Raw genomic sequence first — 13,525 nt, 5'->3', positions numbered from 1 at the left:
TGAGATGGGTTTTCCAGACAAAAAAACACAAGACTCAATATGGGGGGAAAGGAATATATTACAGGACTGTACAAATAAATAAATACTTATACTATAATACATTACATATTATCTTAACTCTATTTCTATCTCTACCATGACAATATTTACAGTGGGCCAAATCTCTTCTCCCTCCAAATAAAAGTCCAGGAGAGAAGAAGAAGAAAAAGACCCCTTCCAGTCTCTCAGCAGCAGGTCTCTCTAGGCAGCAGGCTCTCTGTGTCTCTTCTTCTCTTCCATCAGCAGAAGCAGTTGCTGGCTCTCTGCCAGCACACACGAGAGAGGCCTCCAAGCCTCTCTCTCGGCCCCTTGTCTCCAAACAAGGGGGCTTTCCGTGGACTGCTTTACCCCAGACAGGGTCGCTCCACCACGGTCATATCACGAAGCACCGGGTTCTTCGTGACGGTCTGGTATCCTCAGGGGAGTCAAGCCTCTTCACAGAGCTTCTGTGCTCTGCACCAAGATGGCTGCCAGCTTCTCTGAAGCTGGAGCAGGGGGGCCTAGGTCACCCCACACACACACATTCCTTTGGCCGTCCTGGCTTATCTCTCAGGAGGCCGGAGCTTCTTAGCTCCTCTCTGTAGTGCATACTGCACCCCAAGACTCTTTCAAATGAGTCCAATCATCCTCCTCTCTCTCAGAGGAGTCTCCAGTGAGTTTGGGGGTTTTAGTTATTTAGTTCTTACCCCCCGAAACTCTGTCCCTGCTGCTGGCTCGGTTCTCTTCCTGCTGCTGCTTTTCCTTCTCCTCAGACAACTCTGTGTCTGCCATGCAGCGTACCAGCTTCTGCTGCTTCTTCTTATCTGCTGGCTCTTTGCCACTGCTCTCGGACACTGCTGTCCCTGCTGCTCCGTCTGCCCACTCGCAGTGGAGAAAACTCCTCCAACTTCTCAGCCACAGGCACTTAGTTCAGTTCAACACCATTCCAAGTCCCCATAGCCCCCCAGCTGGGGCTGGGGGGTGGGCAGAGCCCCCAGGGCTCTCGCCCTGGCTCCTCGTGGCCTCACCACAACATGGCCACCTCTTCTAACAAAACAAGTACTACTGCTTCTTTTCTGGTCTCCAGAGATATGTTTATATTTTGCAGGAGCACTGATTGGGTCAAACCCCAAGGGTCACCACCCCCTGGGGGTTACCACTTTCTGAGTTTCAGGGGGAAAACCTGGCTCAAACCACTACACCCTCCCAGCCAAAGTCAAGTGACTTAATTTTTGTGTGTGTTTTTTTTCTGTTTTGGTTTTGTTTTGTTTCTTTGCTTTAAATTCACCAGTGCTGAAAAATCCACCTCCCAAGAAGGCAAGCTGGGTGCTCAGAAACCAGGACAACTCACAAGACTTGAAGCTCTAAGAACTGGACCGAACCTAGAAGAAGCATATAGCAAAAAAGAACCTCCAGTAGCACAAAAACTTGCTTCTCCAGATGAGGAAGAAATGAATGAAGGAGAAAAACTGTCCAGGGCAGAAGAATCAGAAAAACCTCTCTCAACAGTGAGAATTCTATTCATGCATTTCTGGCTTTACTTTCTGGTGCTTGGCTCCACACAAGCTGGTTTTTTTGACATCTAAATAAGTTGTTGTAAATGCAGCCATTAATTTTTGACTAGTGAGAATTCTTATTCAATATTTACACCCTAATATGAGGTGTTCCAAAATCCTGCCAGTGACTCATAGATAAGATATCTAAAGACTTCACTTAGACTTTGACATTTCAGTCATATTCTTGATACCTGAATAGGTACCTACATGCCATATTTCTGTTGCTGGGTTTCTTCTGAGCTCCTTGATGGCTGCTCATGAAAGACTACACTGGTCATAGTATCTATTTTTATTAGTTAAATACCTTTACTAGAAGAAAAAGCAACAGTGATGGTGCCATAAACTACTTGAAAGCTTTTAAGCAAAGTTTTGTCTAAGGTTAACAACTCAATCATAATTTGCAATGTTTATTTTACAGGTGATATATTTTGTGCTAATATTGTTGTTGTTGTTTTCTCAAATCTAAGGATGACATGGAGGTATTGTTTGTGGGAGATTTGGCCAAGAATGACAATCTAGACATAAATTCAAGACGTATGAAGTCAGAAATGCTCTGTTCTTCTAAAAAGCCACCAAACTGCCACAACAAGGGAGGGCAAGAAGAGTGTCCATCTACAGATGCTATAGGAAGCATTCTGAGTGCCACAGAAAGGTAAAGTTCCCTTTTGGCAAAGTATAAAAGCTCTTGTCCTGGTTTCAGCTGGGATAGAGCTCATTTTCCCTTAGTAGCTAGTGCAGTGCTGTGTTTGGATTTAGTATGAGAACGATGTTGATAACACACTGATGTTTTAGTTGTTGCTGAGCAGTGTCTACCCTGAGTCAAGGACTTTTCAGCTTCCCAATGCTCTGCCAGTGAGCAGGTGTACAAGAAGTGGGGAGGCCAGGACAGCTGATCTGAACTGGCCAAAGGAATATTCCATACCATAGGACATCAAGCTCAGTATATAAACTAGGGGGAGGTGGCCAGGGGGCTGCTGATTGCTGCTCGGGCATGGTCTGGGCAGCAAGTAGTGGGCAATTGTGTATCACTTGTTTCTCTTGGTTTTATTCCTCTGTCTGACTCTATCTTTCATTATTTTTATATTTTATTTTGTTTCAGTTATTAAAGTGTTCTTATCTAATCCCATGAGGCTTACTTTTGCTTTCCAGTTCTCCTCCCCACCAGAGCTGGGGAGTGACCGACTGCATGGTACTTACTTGCTGGCTGGGGTTAAACCACAACAGTCCTTTAAAAAGTTTGTCCATTTGTCCAGTTGTTTCCATACAGCACTTGCTTTTGGAAGTATAGGCTCTGAACTGTACTAGTCGTTATATACTATGTGGTGTGAAAGTCACTAGGTGGCATCCTTAAGTAATTTTAAGAATTTTAACAGAATTTTACTCAAGGCTGTTTTCCTTTTTAGAAGGTGCTTTGCAGATGAGAGTAGAAGCAAGTAATCATAGTTTAGCTGTCTGAATTTCTCAGTAATATTCTTAGGGTCCACTATGAATGTGGACCAAAGACTGAGCAGCGCCCTTTGCACTCACTTATAATTGAGAAGTGGTAAGTAGAGAAACATAAAATGAGCTTGCTGTCTAAGATGTATGCCGAGTCTCTTCAGTTTTTCCTTGAATTAGAAGTTCCTGCAATGATGTGCAGTGTCCCGACTCTCTTGGTGGAGGGGATGCTTTTTATGTATGTGCAATACAAGGCAGATAGATAGTGCCATTTACATGTAACAGTTCTGAGTTGTGCTATAAGGTACCTTTTGTTTGATCTTAACTAATACAGAGCAATCTCAAATCAATTTACTTTTGCTCTTTTCTAAAATTAGCTTCTGGTTCTCACCTGTGTCTGAAACTCTGCTTAAAATCTCTTCTGTAACTTACATTGAAATCATATCCCAGAGTCTTTGTGCTAACAAGACAAGGGTTTTACTATACAGTCTTCGTGGCTTCTGTGATGGTGGAATTTCACAGACTCCCATAGTTCGACCCATAGTGGTTGAGGCTGAAAGGGTCTGCTAGAGGTCTTCTGGTACAACTCTCTTGATCGAGCAGGGCCACCTGGAGCTGGTTGCCCAATGCCCTATGTCCACACAGCTTTTCAATATTGCCAAGGACGGAGACTCCACAGTCTCTCTGGGCAGCCTGTGCCAGTGCTTAGTACCCCTCACAGTGGAAATGTATTTTCTGATACTCAGAAGGAACCTCCTTGTCTTCTATTTTTTGCCCATTGTCTCTTTCGTCTCTTGTTCTGGGCACCACCAGAAGAAGCCTGGGTCTGTTGTGTTCACGTCCTCCCTTTAGGTATTTATGTAGCTATTGAAGATCCCCTTGAGCCTTCTTTCTAGGCTGAACCATTCCTGCTCTTTCAGCCTTTCATCCTACAAGAGATGCTTCAATCCCTTTGCCGTCTTTAAGACCCTTTGACTGGCTGTGTTCAGTATGTCCATGTCTCTCTTACCAGGGAGCCCAGAACTGGTCAATATGCCAGGAAATGCTTCTCCTAATGCAGCCCAGCTGTTTTATCAGACCCCCAGGGCCCACAGGTTCTTCTCTGCAAAGCTGCTTTCCACCTGCTTGGCTTGCAGCATGTGCTGCTGCTTTGGGTTGTTCCTCCCCAGGGGAAGGACTTTGCATCTCCCCTTGTTGAACTTCCTGAGGTTCCTGTCAGCCCCTTTCTCCAGGTCCCTCTGGATGCCAGCACACTCTTCGGTGTCTCAGCAATTCCTTCCAGATCTGCCTCAGCTGTAGATTTGCTGAGGTTACACCCAACCCCATCCTCCAGATGATTTAGGGTGGTGTTGAACAGGATTTGACACAGTATTGACCCACAGGGTACACTCCTAGTTACTGGTCTCCAACTGGCCTTTGTACCATTGATCACAAACCTCTGAATCCAACAATTCAGTCAGTTTTTAGTGCACTTCCTTGTCTGCTCATCCAGTCCATGGTTCATTAGCTCCCTTACGAGAGGAAGTTAGGGGAGACAGACTGTTAGAAGCCTTGCTAAAGTCAGGGTAGACACTCTTTACTGCTCTCCCTTCATTTATCAAGGCAGTCATTTCATTGTAAAAGGTTATGAAGTTGGTTAAGCATGACTTCCCCATTGTGAATTCATGCTGACTACTCCAAGTCACCTTGTTTTTCATGTACGTGGAAGTAGTTTCCAGGGTTAGTTGTTCTGTCACTTTCCCAGGGACTGAGATGAGGCTGACTAGACTGTAGTTCCCTGGATTCTCCTTCTTGCCTCTTTCCAAGTCATGAGTTTAGAAGCCCAAGATTTCTATCTTACTGAGTTGAATGTTCTTGAAAAGATGTAAGAATATTATCCTGTTTGAAAGCAGTAGAGCCTTGAGCACTGGAATTACTGAATATTAATGTTTCTCTGGCTGCTTAATTTTGGAAACCTATGTTGGTATAGCTGCAATTTTCTACTCTACCTTAATGTAGAGTATTTCTTAATGTTGTTTTCCTTCAAAAAGTTTTTCCCAAAAGCAATCAGAAAAGTTCACTGCTGCAGAGGTATTACCTCCTTTTTGCAGTTTTTTTTTTTCCTCCTTTATGTTTTTTTTAAATTTAACCAACTAAACAAATAAATATTCAGAAAACAATTTCACTTCTAGCTGGAAGTCCTAAATTTTGGATAGTAAGCAAGCTTGTAGAGTGTATTTTGTAGTTCCTCAGAAGTAAAAGTTGAAACATATTTTTGTAGGTCCAATGATGAATTAAGTTCTGGAGAAGAAAGTGAACAGAGAGCAAGGGAACTCCACAGGATCCCAAGGTCAAACATAATGGGACTTACTAGAAAAAGGGATTATCCCAAAGAAAGTGAAAACAAAGAAGAGGGCAACACTGAGAACAGAAATGAAGAAGAATGTTTGCTGTTATTAAAAACAGATGTATCAATGGTAAGTGTTCATCACATGTTTTGAGCCAATTATACCTCAGTTCTTTTGCCTAAGTTCTCAGAACCATAGATGGTACAGAAATCCAGTATATTGCTGGGAAAGGTTAATGTAATCATTTGATTTATATTTTTTTAATTCACTAATGGAAATTATGTGGATTCTAAATGGACTTAGAATCTAAAAACTGTGGAAATATTTAAATACAGTGTTTTCTTAAGTTCTACTTTTTATGTGGTCGTAATTCTGCATTACAATAAATACATGCTAACACTGTTAATAATTAATTTAATGTTTTTTATTCATTGAACAATGGAAATAAGGGCAGTTGTCTTAACATCAGATATTACCTGAAACTTGTGAAAGTATACTTCTACGTTAAAATGAGTGTGAACAAAGTTCAGACCTTCTTCTGCTTAAATTTGCTCAACAGGCCTAACTTAGTCCAGGCTAGTTCCTTTTCAGTCTAAAGCTGCGATACCTGAATCAAGTTTTTCTAGTGTTCCCTATTTTCTAGATGGATGGCTAAAATTTTTCAGTTAACATATTATTTTGGGCAAGTATCCATAGTTGACAGAACTGTGGTTGCTATGTTTGTCTGTACATATGTCAAATAATATTTAAATGCTAAAAGTATGGCAGTTTGTTCCCAAGGCAGAAAAAAATAATTTTTCCTTCCTGCAAATTGTTCGTTAAATTAATAGGTAGTTTTAGAAAACTATTAGTCTTTCCAGCTTCTAAAGAATTGTTGCTCTTGATAAATTGAGCATGATCCTCATCTATTAACTACTAGCAGCACTGGGAATTCAGGCATCATAGATATATAGCCTCTGCTATAGAGGAAAAATTAAAGGCAATGAGGATACATGTCCTAAGTTATCAGAGATGTCAGCTGGGCATGTTTTCAAGAACCTCAAACTTAGTTCTTGAAATCTTTTTGTCACCAAAACCAGTTAAAAATGTTTGGCACTTATTATGATAGTAATTGTCCCCTCTCTTCAGCAAAATTCCAGTAACATAGTGGAAGCTGCATCCTTCTCAGAGTCTACAGAGAAACACAATTTTACAGAGGATGTTGCAGAAACATCTTGTAAACAAACCAGGCAGGATATTACACTCCAGTCTCCAGAGATATCCTCAGAGTGTGAGAGTCAAGTAGAACAAGATGAGGATTTTCAGCTTTCTACCTCTGAGGAGAAACAATCAGACAATCTCACAAGGTAAAACAACTAATTTTGTTTTGTAAACTCAACTAATTAGTAATTATTAGCCATAGTTCTGCAGTGTGTTATTTGAATTCCTGCAGCATGTCAGTCCATGTGTCTTCCATCTAAACTCTGCCAGATACATGCAGATACCCCAATGTCTCTTACCCTGCTTGTTCTCTCATAAAATGAACACAGCCAGCACTCTCACCAATCCATCCCATTGTTTCAACAGGAATTCCTGATTTTGTAGGGGAGGACTTTGAAGTACCCATATTTGGGGGAATTGGTATATTATCTGCTGCTACTGAGATTAGTTGGTCCCTGTTATTTTTGTTACCCCCCCCATGTAGTTGTGGACCCCTAGCCCTTCTGTTCTCTAGATTAGAGGATCCCAGTCTTTCTACCTCTTCTTGTAGCCATGTCCCACAAGCTCAGGACATCCTGAGTGTCCTTTTCTGGACCCTATTTCCTCAATATCATTCCTGAACCCAGGGGACCTGAAACCACACCTGACATGGTATTGCTGATGTTGATAAGGTCGTCTATAGCTTCTGTCCAAAAATGCTGTTGAAAGCCTTCCTGAAGCCAAATAGACTTATATCCCATTACTCCCCCCAATCCCTTTAAGCAGGCATTTCATCACAGTATTGTTGGTCAGGCCCAGTTTGTACAGGTTAATTGTGGGATTAACCTAAACAGAAACTTTGTACTGGGAGTATCCTCTGCTGCCATCTGTTTCCACTCTCCGCCAGTTTACCAAGGAAGATGTTTTTTGGGGGAGGTTTGCAATTACTTTTGGTACTCAAAAGTGGTTGTGCCTGTGATTTTGAGAAGGGAAACAGTGAGCAACTGATTATCGAAGAGTTTGCTGGCTGAGAAACCAGAGCAGATAAGTAGTTATCATCTAGCAGTTGCAGTTGCTAGACATTAGTCTGATCAGCAAAACTATCATAGTTTGGGGTTTCTAGTGTAGCTTTAGCAAAAGAAGACTGGAAATGTTCCTGTGACTTAAAAAGTATGTGACATCCCTCAAAATGAAAATTAATTCATCCTTTTCTAATCAAAGAATTCTGTATCTTACAAGTTTCTGCAGATTTCTGAAACTCCTTAATACACATTTACAATCAGTACTTCATGTATACATGAAGAAATTAGGATTTCTGATTAAATGCTTGTCACTATAAGTTAAGAATTAAATAGTTTGCATTATTGATTACAATTATCTCTTTTCACTTTTCAATTGAATTTGTTTTGATGTGTAGTACCCCTCTCTTCAGAATGTCTTGGACTTCATTGTTTTTTAAACTTGCTTTTGTTCTGTACTTTAGAAGGCAGTTCAGGAGATCATCGAAACGGATAGCACTGCCAAAACATGTGTTGGAGCTAAGAACTGCTGCTTCTTCTGCCTCTGAATGTGAGGCTGATTGGAGTGAGAAGGGAAATCAAAGGCAAGAAGCTAAATTGAGTGTTACTAGAGGCAAAAGTTTGAAAACTAAACACAGAAAGAAATCTGGGAAGGAACCCAGAAGTTCAAAGATAACCTTCATCACCCTCCGGGCTTCTCAAGAGGAGGAGGATGAGGAGGCAGATGACTTTGAACTTGATGATGAAGATGAATGCTTTTCACCTGAGGAAGTGAACAAGGCTCCAGTGTTTGTTCCTGTAGGTCTTCGATCTCCAAAACCTGTTCCTGTTCAGATAGAGGAAACCATGGAGGAGGTATTGTGTACCTGACTTCTGCATATGTACTTTTTTTCTGATTGTTTAAAAAGCTTTTATTCTAATTGCATCGCTGAGTATTTGGGTTTTATCCCAGTTCAGTTTTATTTAAGCATGCTATTGAGAGTAGTAGGGATGTTACTTGGCACAAATACTAGGTTCTGAACTTAATACTGCATCAGTCTGGAGTCCAGTTGTGTGGTTACATTTACAAACTGTGTATAGGTCTTCAAGGTGCTCACCAGTTTGTTTATTGGGATTGAATAAGCCACAGACTACCATGCTCACTTACCTTGTGTTTTGAGGCCCCAGATGGATCAAATGGAGCACTTCAATTTTATATTTGAATGTTAGGAAATGAGGGTGTGAGGGAAATGTTTCTGTATATTGTGTCCCCATTGCCAAGAAACTTTAACTGTCAAGTGGGCTGACCTCAGCAGCAGCCAGGCACACAGAGCTGCTTGCTCACTCCCTTCTCCCGTGGGACAAGGAGAAATCAGAAGGGAGGGTAAGAAGCCTTCTGTATTGATATAAAGACAGTTGCACAGATGAAGCAAAAGCTGCATGTAAAAGCAAAGCAAAATAAGGAATTTGTTCATTACTTTCTGTTGTCAGGCTACTTCCTGGAAAGGAGGGACTCAGTCTTGTGTAAGAGTAACTCTGGAAGGCAAATGCTGTAACCACAAGTGCCTTCCTCTTCCGCCTCCTGTCCCTCAGCTTTTATTGTTGAGTGTGTCGTCATATGATAGAGAACATGCCTTTGTTCAGCTTGGGTCATCTGCCCTACTGTGTGCTCTCCTGACATTTTGCCTACCCCTGGCCTCCTTGCTGGGTAAAAGAATAAGAAAAAAAGCTTTTACATTGTGCAAGCACTGTTCAGGAATAACAAAAACACTTGTGTGTTACCAACACTGTTGTAGTTATAAATCCAAAACACAGCACTATGTGGGCTGCTATGAGGAAAATTAACTTCATCCCAGCCACACCCAGTACAGTCTTCACCCTTTATTTCATACCATTTTTGTCATGCTCAGGTCCTATGCTATCCAGTACATCTTTATCAGCCACAGCTTCTCTTTCTGTTCTTTGATAAATACATGGCTATCATTCCCTTGGTCTGTGCCCTGCCCCCCAACCTTAAAATGTCCATCAAATGTCCTTTGAGTTATTTAGTCCATACCTTGGGCTCCGTGTATTACGTGGTTGCTCAGGAGACGTGGCATGTTGTGTTGAGTTTTTGGGTGCCAAAGCCAGGTCAGATCGGTCACAGCTGCACTTGCCTGGTTTCTTGTGAGGCTTGTCTTCCCTTGATTCATATTCTTCTTACTGTAACTTACAACTCAGATAATGGGCTAAAAAAGTTTAAATGTATATCCATTAAAATTTCAAGCCCTTGTTGCTTTGGTTCCCACTGCAGAGTTTGAGGATGTGGTGGTCTCCACTCCTTGCCTGTGTTCCAGTGTGGGTCCTCCATGAGATGCAGTCCGTTCAGGGATGTTCTTGCTCTGTCTGGCATGGGGAGATCAATGGGCCTCAATCCCTGATGTTGTCAATGAGAGACCATCTATGTATTTGTTAGGTTTTTCAACTGCTATATATTTTTACATTTCCATGGACAGTTTGCAGAGTTGGAAACGTAATGCCTGGAGTGCAGGCCTGTGTTTTATTTGCACCCTTAGACGGTATTAAAGCTTGAGCCTGTAAGACTGCAGCAAGATGTGGTATTGTATCTACTTACACCAGTCACTAGAGGGGAAATGGCGTACTTTTTTGTCATCAGGGAGCTGTTGATGTTTGGGAATAGTGGACTCTGTTCAAGGCCTTGAAAGGGGTTATGCTCAAAGGTTTAGACATTCTTCTATTTTTTCCCCCATTTCATCACTACTTTCCATTCACTCCAGTGCTTTTGCTTACTAGTGCTGTTTTACTTGCTACTACTGCTAGTCATCTTCCTCTCTTCTCCCATTGAAATACTACTTATTTTTTGTCTCCTCAATCACACTGTTTCTTTCACTGGGTGAAACAGCAGGAGAATTTAAAGCTCAGGCAAAACACCAAGGGAGACTAGAATAATAATGGGAAGCAAAGTTGCTGCATGGAAACTTTTGCTGAATCATGGATTTCAAAGATGGGGAATATATATTATGTGTGGGGATGACAATCAAGTTTCCTGATTAAACACACAGGAGGCATGAGTACTAGTGAGGGATATTGTTAGATCCCTGAGAACTCAGCTGTTGTAAAATTTAAATAGGTCAGTAGAAAGTATCTGTAAAAGTGCAAGCTTTTGAAAGCAACCCAGATTGAACAGTGTTTTTCATGAAAACCTACTTAGAAATATTGTAAGCTTTCTGTCAAATTTCAAGTCCTCATTGCTGAAAATGTTAAATGTCTGAACTTCTTAGTGAAAAGACAGTGATTAAGAAGAAGGAAATTAGGTAAAACAGTGGGTATGTTGCTATGTGTGGGTATGTCTATTCCCTCTCTTACTTTGGAAAAAGGGTGAACTGTTTTTCCTTCCTGAAAAATTCTAAAGCAGAAAAAGCGTGAAAACTAACAAAACCCATTTGAGGTAAACAGTCATCATGAAAGATCTCAACTGCATAACTTAGTGTGGTGGAGTAATGAGCAACTAGAAACAAGGTCTTAAGTTGTCTGATGCTTCCCCTTACATAGAAGTAGCACTACCTGTTCTGCCTCCAGTTCATACCACTGATGCCTTCTCAAATCAGAAGGTACCGTTTTTAGGAAGGATACCACTAGATGCTGAAGATCTCTTAAGTAGATGAGGTTTATAAAAATTTGCATTTGACAGATTTTCTTCTGTGTCTGATGAACTGAAATACTTTTAAAATTATTTTCACAGCTCGAAATATCTGTGAATGTACCAGATATGCAGATGGCTACTGATGTTGAAGGTCTTTCTCTTGCATCAATCCAACCAGTAGTACAGAGGGAAGAAAAAGTAAGCACCTCAACAGCTGTGAGAATGTCTTGTGTTTGTTTGTTTCATAGTACATACAAAGCTATTTCAACAGTGTCTTATTGCCCTGTCTGCATGTAACAGTGTAGCTTATTAAACTCGTCCCACACAGATATGAGGGGCACAGCTATAGGAAAACTATGTAAGGTAAATATTGTTACCCTTTAAAGCCAGGGTAACCTGTGGGCAGAGAATTTTCCTGTAGGCATTAAAGTAAAATTGCAGAGTCATTTTATGTAGAGCTTTGATATTGTTTTTCTTTGTATTTAAGGAAACTACCATCCATGAAAATCCAGATGTGGACAAAGGTAGCTATGAAACCATCTTGCTCATCTATTTCCTGTTAACTTACTACTAATATATATATTTTCCCCTTTCTTAAAATATGTTTTCCAAAGGTGCCACCCTCCTGGCTGACAGGTTCAGCTGTGTCCTGCAGGGGGTCAGTTGCAACTGGCTGTGCCCAGGGCAGCGCCCCTGCTGCCAACACCTTGCCACCCATATCCAGTACACCATTTAAGGCAGCCATGCTGCTTCTCAGTGTTTTTACAGTAGTTTGAATTTACTGGATGAGAATGGCTGTTTGTCTACAAGCATTTTGATCCACAAATGAGGTCAATTTAAAAAACGCCCACTTCATTATTTTGGTGGTAGTGTCAAATGCTTTTCGAATATGGGTTAGTGGATTTCTGGTTAATGTCCTTTTGACTTTTTATGTGTGTGAACAACTTCACAGGAATTAACGACGGAAGCACTGAAGCTGCTATGACTTTACTTGCCATGGGTGATCCAAATTTCCAGTTAAAAACAAGCCCTGAAGGTATGATCTGATTTATGGAACAAAGCCTTGCTTTTGCTTTCTGGGTCCACCTAAGGAGGGATGGAGAGTGGCTGCAAAGCTCTTCTGCATGTTACTGCATAGCAGGAGTCAAGAGTCCTTTATGCTTTTAGTCCTGTTGGATTGTAAGATGTAGTGGGTCTAGCCAATGCAGGTTGGCTGAAAAAAGTCAGGCACCCTATTGGATATGGCCAACTGCATCACTGTGCTAGAAAAATGTTTCTGAGACCTGTTTTAGGAAGGACGTGTTTGAACTGATCTGGTCACATAAACTGCACAAAGAAAGGGATCAAGATTAAAAGACTGTAACTTTCAGTGATCTTTTCAGACCTTTAACATGAAGCATAGCTTTTTTCTCCCTAACTAGATACTACCTGAAATTACCTAAGTTTATTCCAGTTTTTATAGGTTTTATTTAGAATTTATTATCTACTTTCATTGCTTGAATGTTAGTTTTTGTGTTCTTACTATCAGAAGTGTGCATTTATGACTGCATTTATCTGGGATTTGAATTTGCGTCCTTGGAGAATACAAACTTTGTTAAATGAGGTTTGAAGTTATATAGCTGTATATAAATGCCAAACCTGAGTGTGTTAAATCATGTTTTTCTATTCTGTTTATTGTTAACCAGAACGGACAGAGACGTTACCTGCTCAAGGTGAGTTCGACGTGGGTAATAGCCTTGTAACCCATGACTACTCCAAAAAAAAAATAGAACTTCTAGTCAGTATTTACTTTCTTCAGGCACTTCTACCAAGAAATTGCTGCCTTCTGAGGATGGAAGCAACATCAATGTAGAGAATCAAAGCACTGGCACAAGAATTGGCATAGAAGAATATTTGGAGAAGGATGCTACAGACACCAGGTTAAATTACTACTTCATTTTCTTCAGTGAGAAATCCTCTGACACTGCTTACTTTTGCTAGGTTCATTCTGGCATTTTTATTGAATTGCAAGCAGCCTTGCTTTAGTAAAGGTTTCCCAGTTTGTGTAATTTGGTATGTAATCTGCAAAAACCTCTCTTGCCTCTTTCTTATGATTGTCATAAGATGTTTGGATGTACTTTTGGCGATGTAGAACTTGTTTTTTACTCCTGAAATTAAGTTTACCCTTGTGGGGGAGAAAACAATATTCAGGCTAAGTTATATTGGATCACTGTTAATTACCAAGCTCATTTTCCCAAAGTTCTCTACAGCTAATCAGAGCAAGGCAAATTGCTTAAGTGTCACTGCTGCTGTGGGATGTAAATCAAAGATTTAGAGCAAAGGGATGGCAAGGAACCAGTTGATTTTCTATCATTATGGTTTTTAGTG

The 13,525-nt window shown here is 40.9% G+C and overlaps 1 protein-coding gene across 1 annotated transcript in view; it reads left to right on the top strand.

Annotated features, from left to right (window-relative positions):
- BDP1 (B double prime 1, subunit of RNA polymerase III transcription initiation factor IIIB) overlaps window positions 1-13,525 on the top strand; it is a 47,789-nt gene that overhangs the window by 21,789 nt on the left and 12,475 nt on the right. The window contains exons 23-32 of the mRNA XM_027709686.1: window positions 1,310-1,526; window positions 2,042-2,226; window positions 5,272-5,467; window positions 6,467-6,684; window positions 8,001-8,391; window positions 11,258-11,356; window positions 11,646-11,682; window positions 12,111-12,194; window positions 12,844-12,870; window positions 12,957-13,077. Of these exons, the coding sequence (XP_027565487.1) occupies window positions 1,310-1,526; window positions 2,042-2,226; window positions 5,272-5,467; window positions 6,467-6,684; window positions 8,001-8,391; window positions 11,258-11,356; window positions 11,646-11,682; window positions 12,111-12,194; window positions 12,844-12,870; window positions 12,957-13,077 (1,575 nt within the window). The remainder of the gene's footprint in view (window positions 1-1,309; window positions 1,527-2,041; window positions 2,227-5,271; window positions 5,468-6,466; window positions 6,685-8,000; window positions 8,392-11,257; window positions 11,357-11,645; window positions 11,683-12,110; window positions 12,195-12,843; window positions 12,871-12,956; window positions 13,078-13,525) is intronic.

This window comes from Neopelma chrysocephalum, unplaced genomic scaffold, assembly GCF_003984885.1.
Source record: "Neopelma chrysocephalum unplaced genomic scaffold, ASM398488v2 Primary Assembly neopelma1_96821, whole genome shotgun sequence".
Lineage (NCBI taxonomy): Eukaryota > Metazoa > Chordata > Aves > Passeriformes > Pipridae > Neopelma > Neopelma chrysocephalum.
Note: the sequence above shows the minus strand (reverse complement) of the source record. Positions and strands in the feature narration are given on the sequence as shown.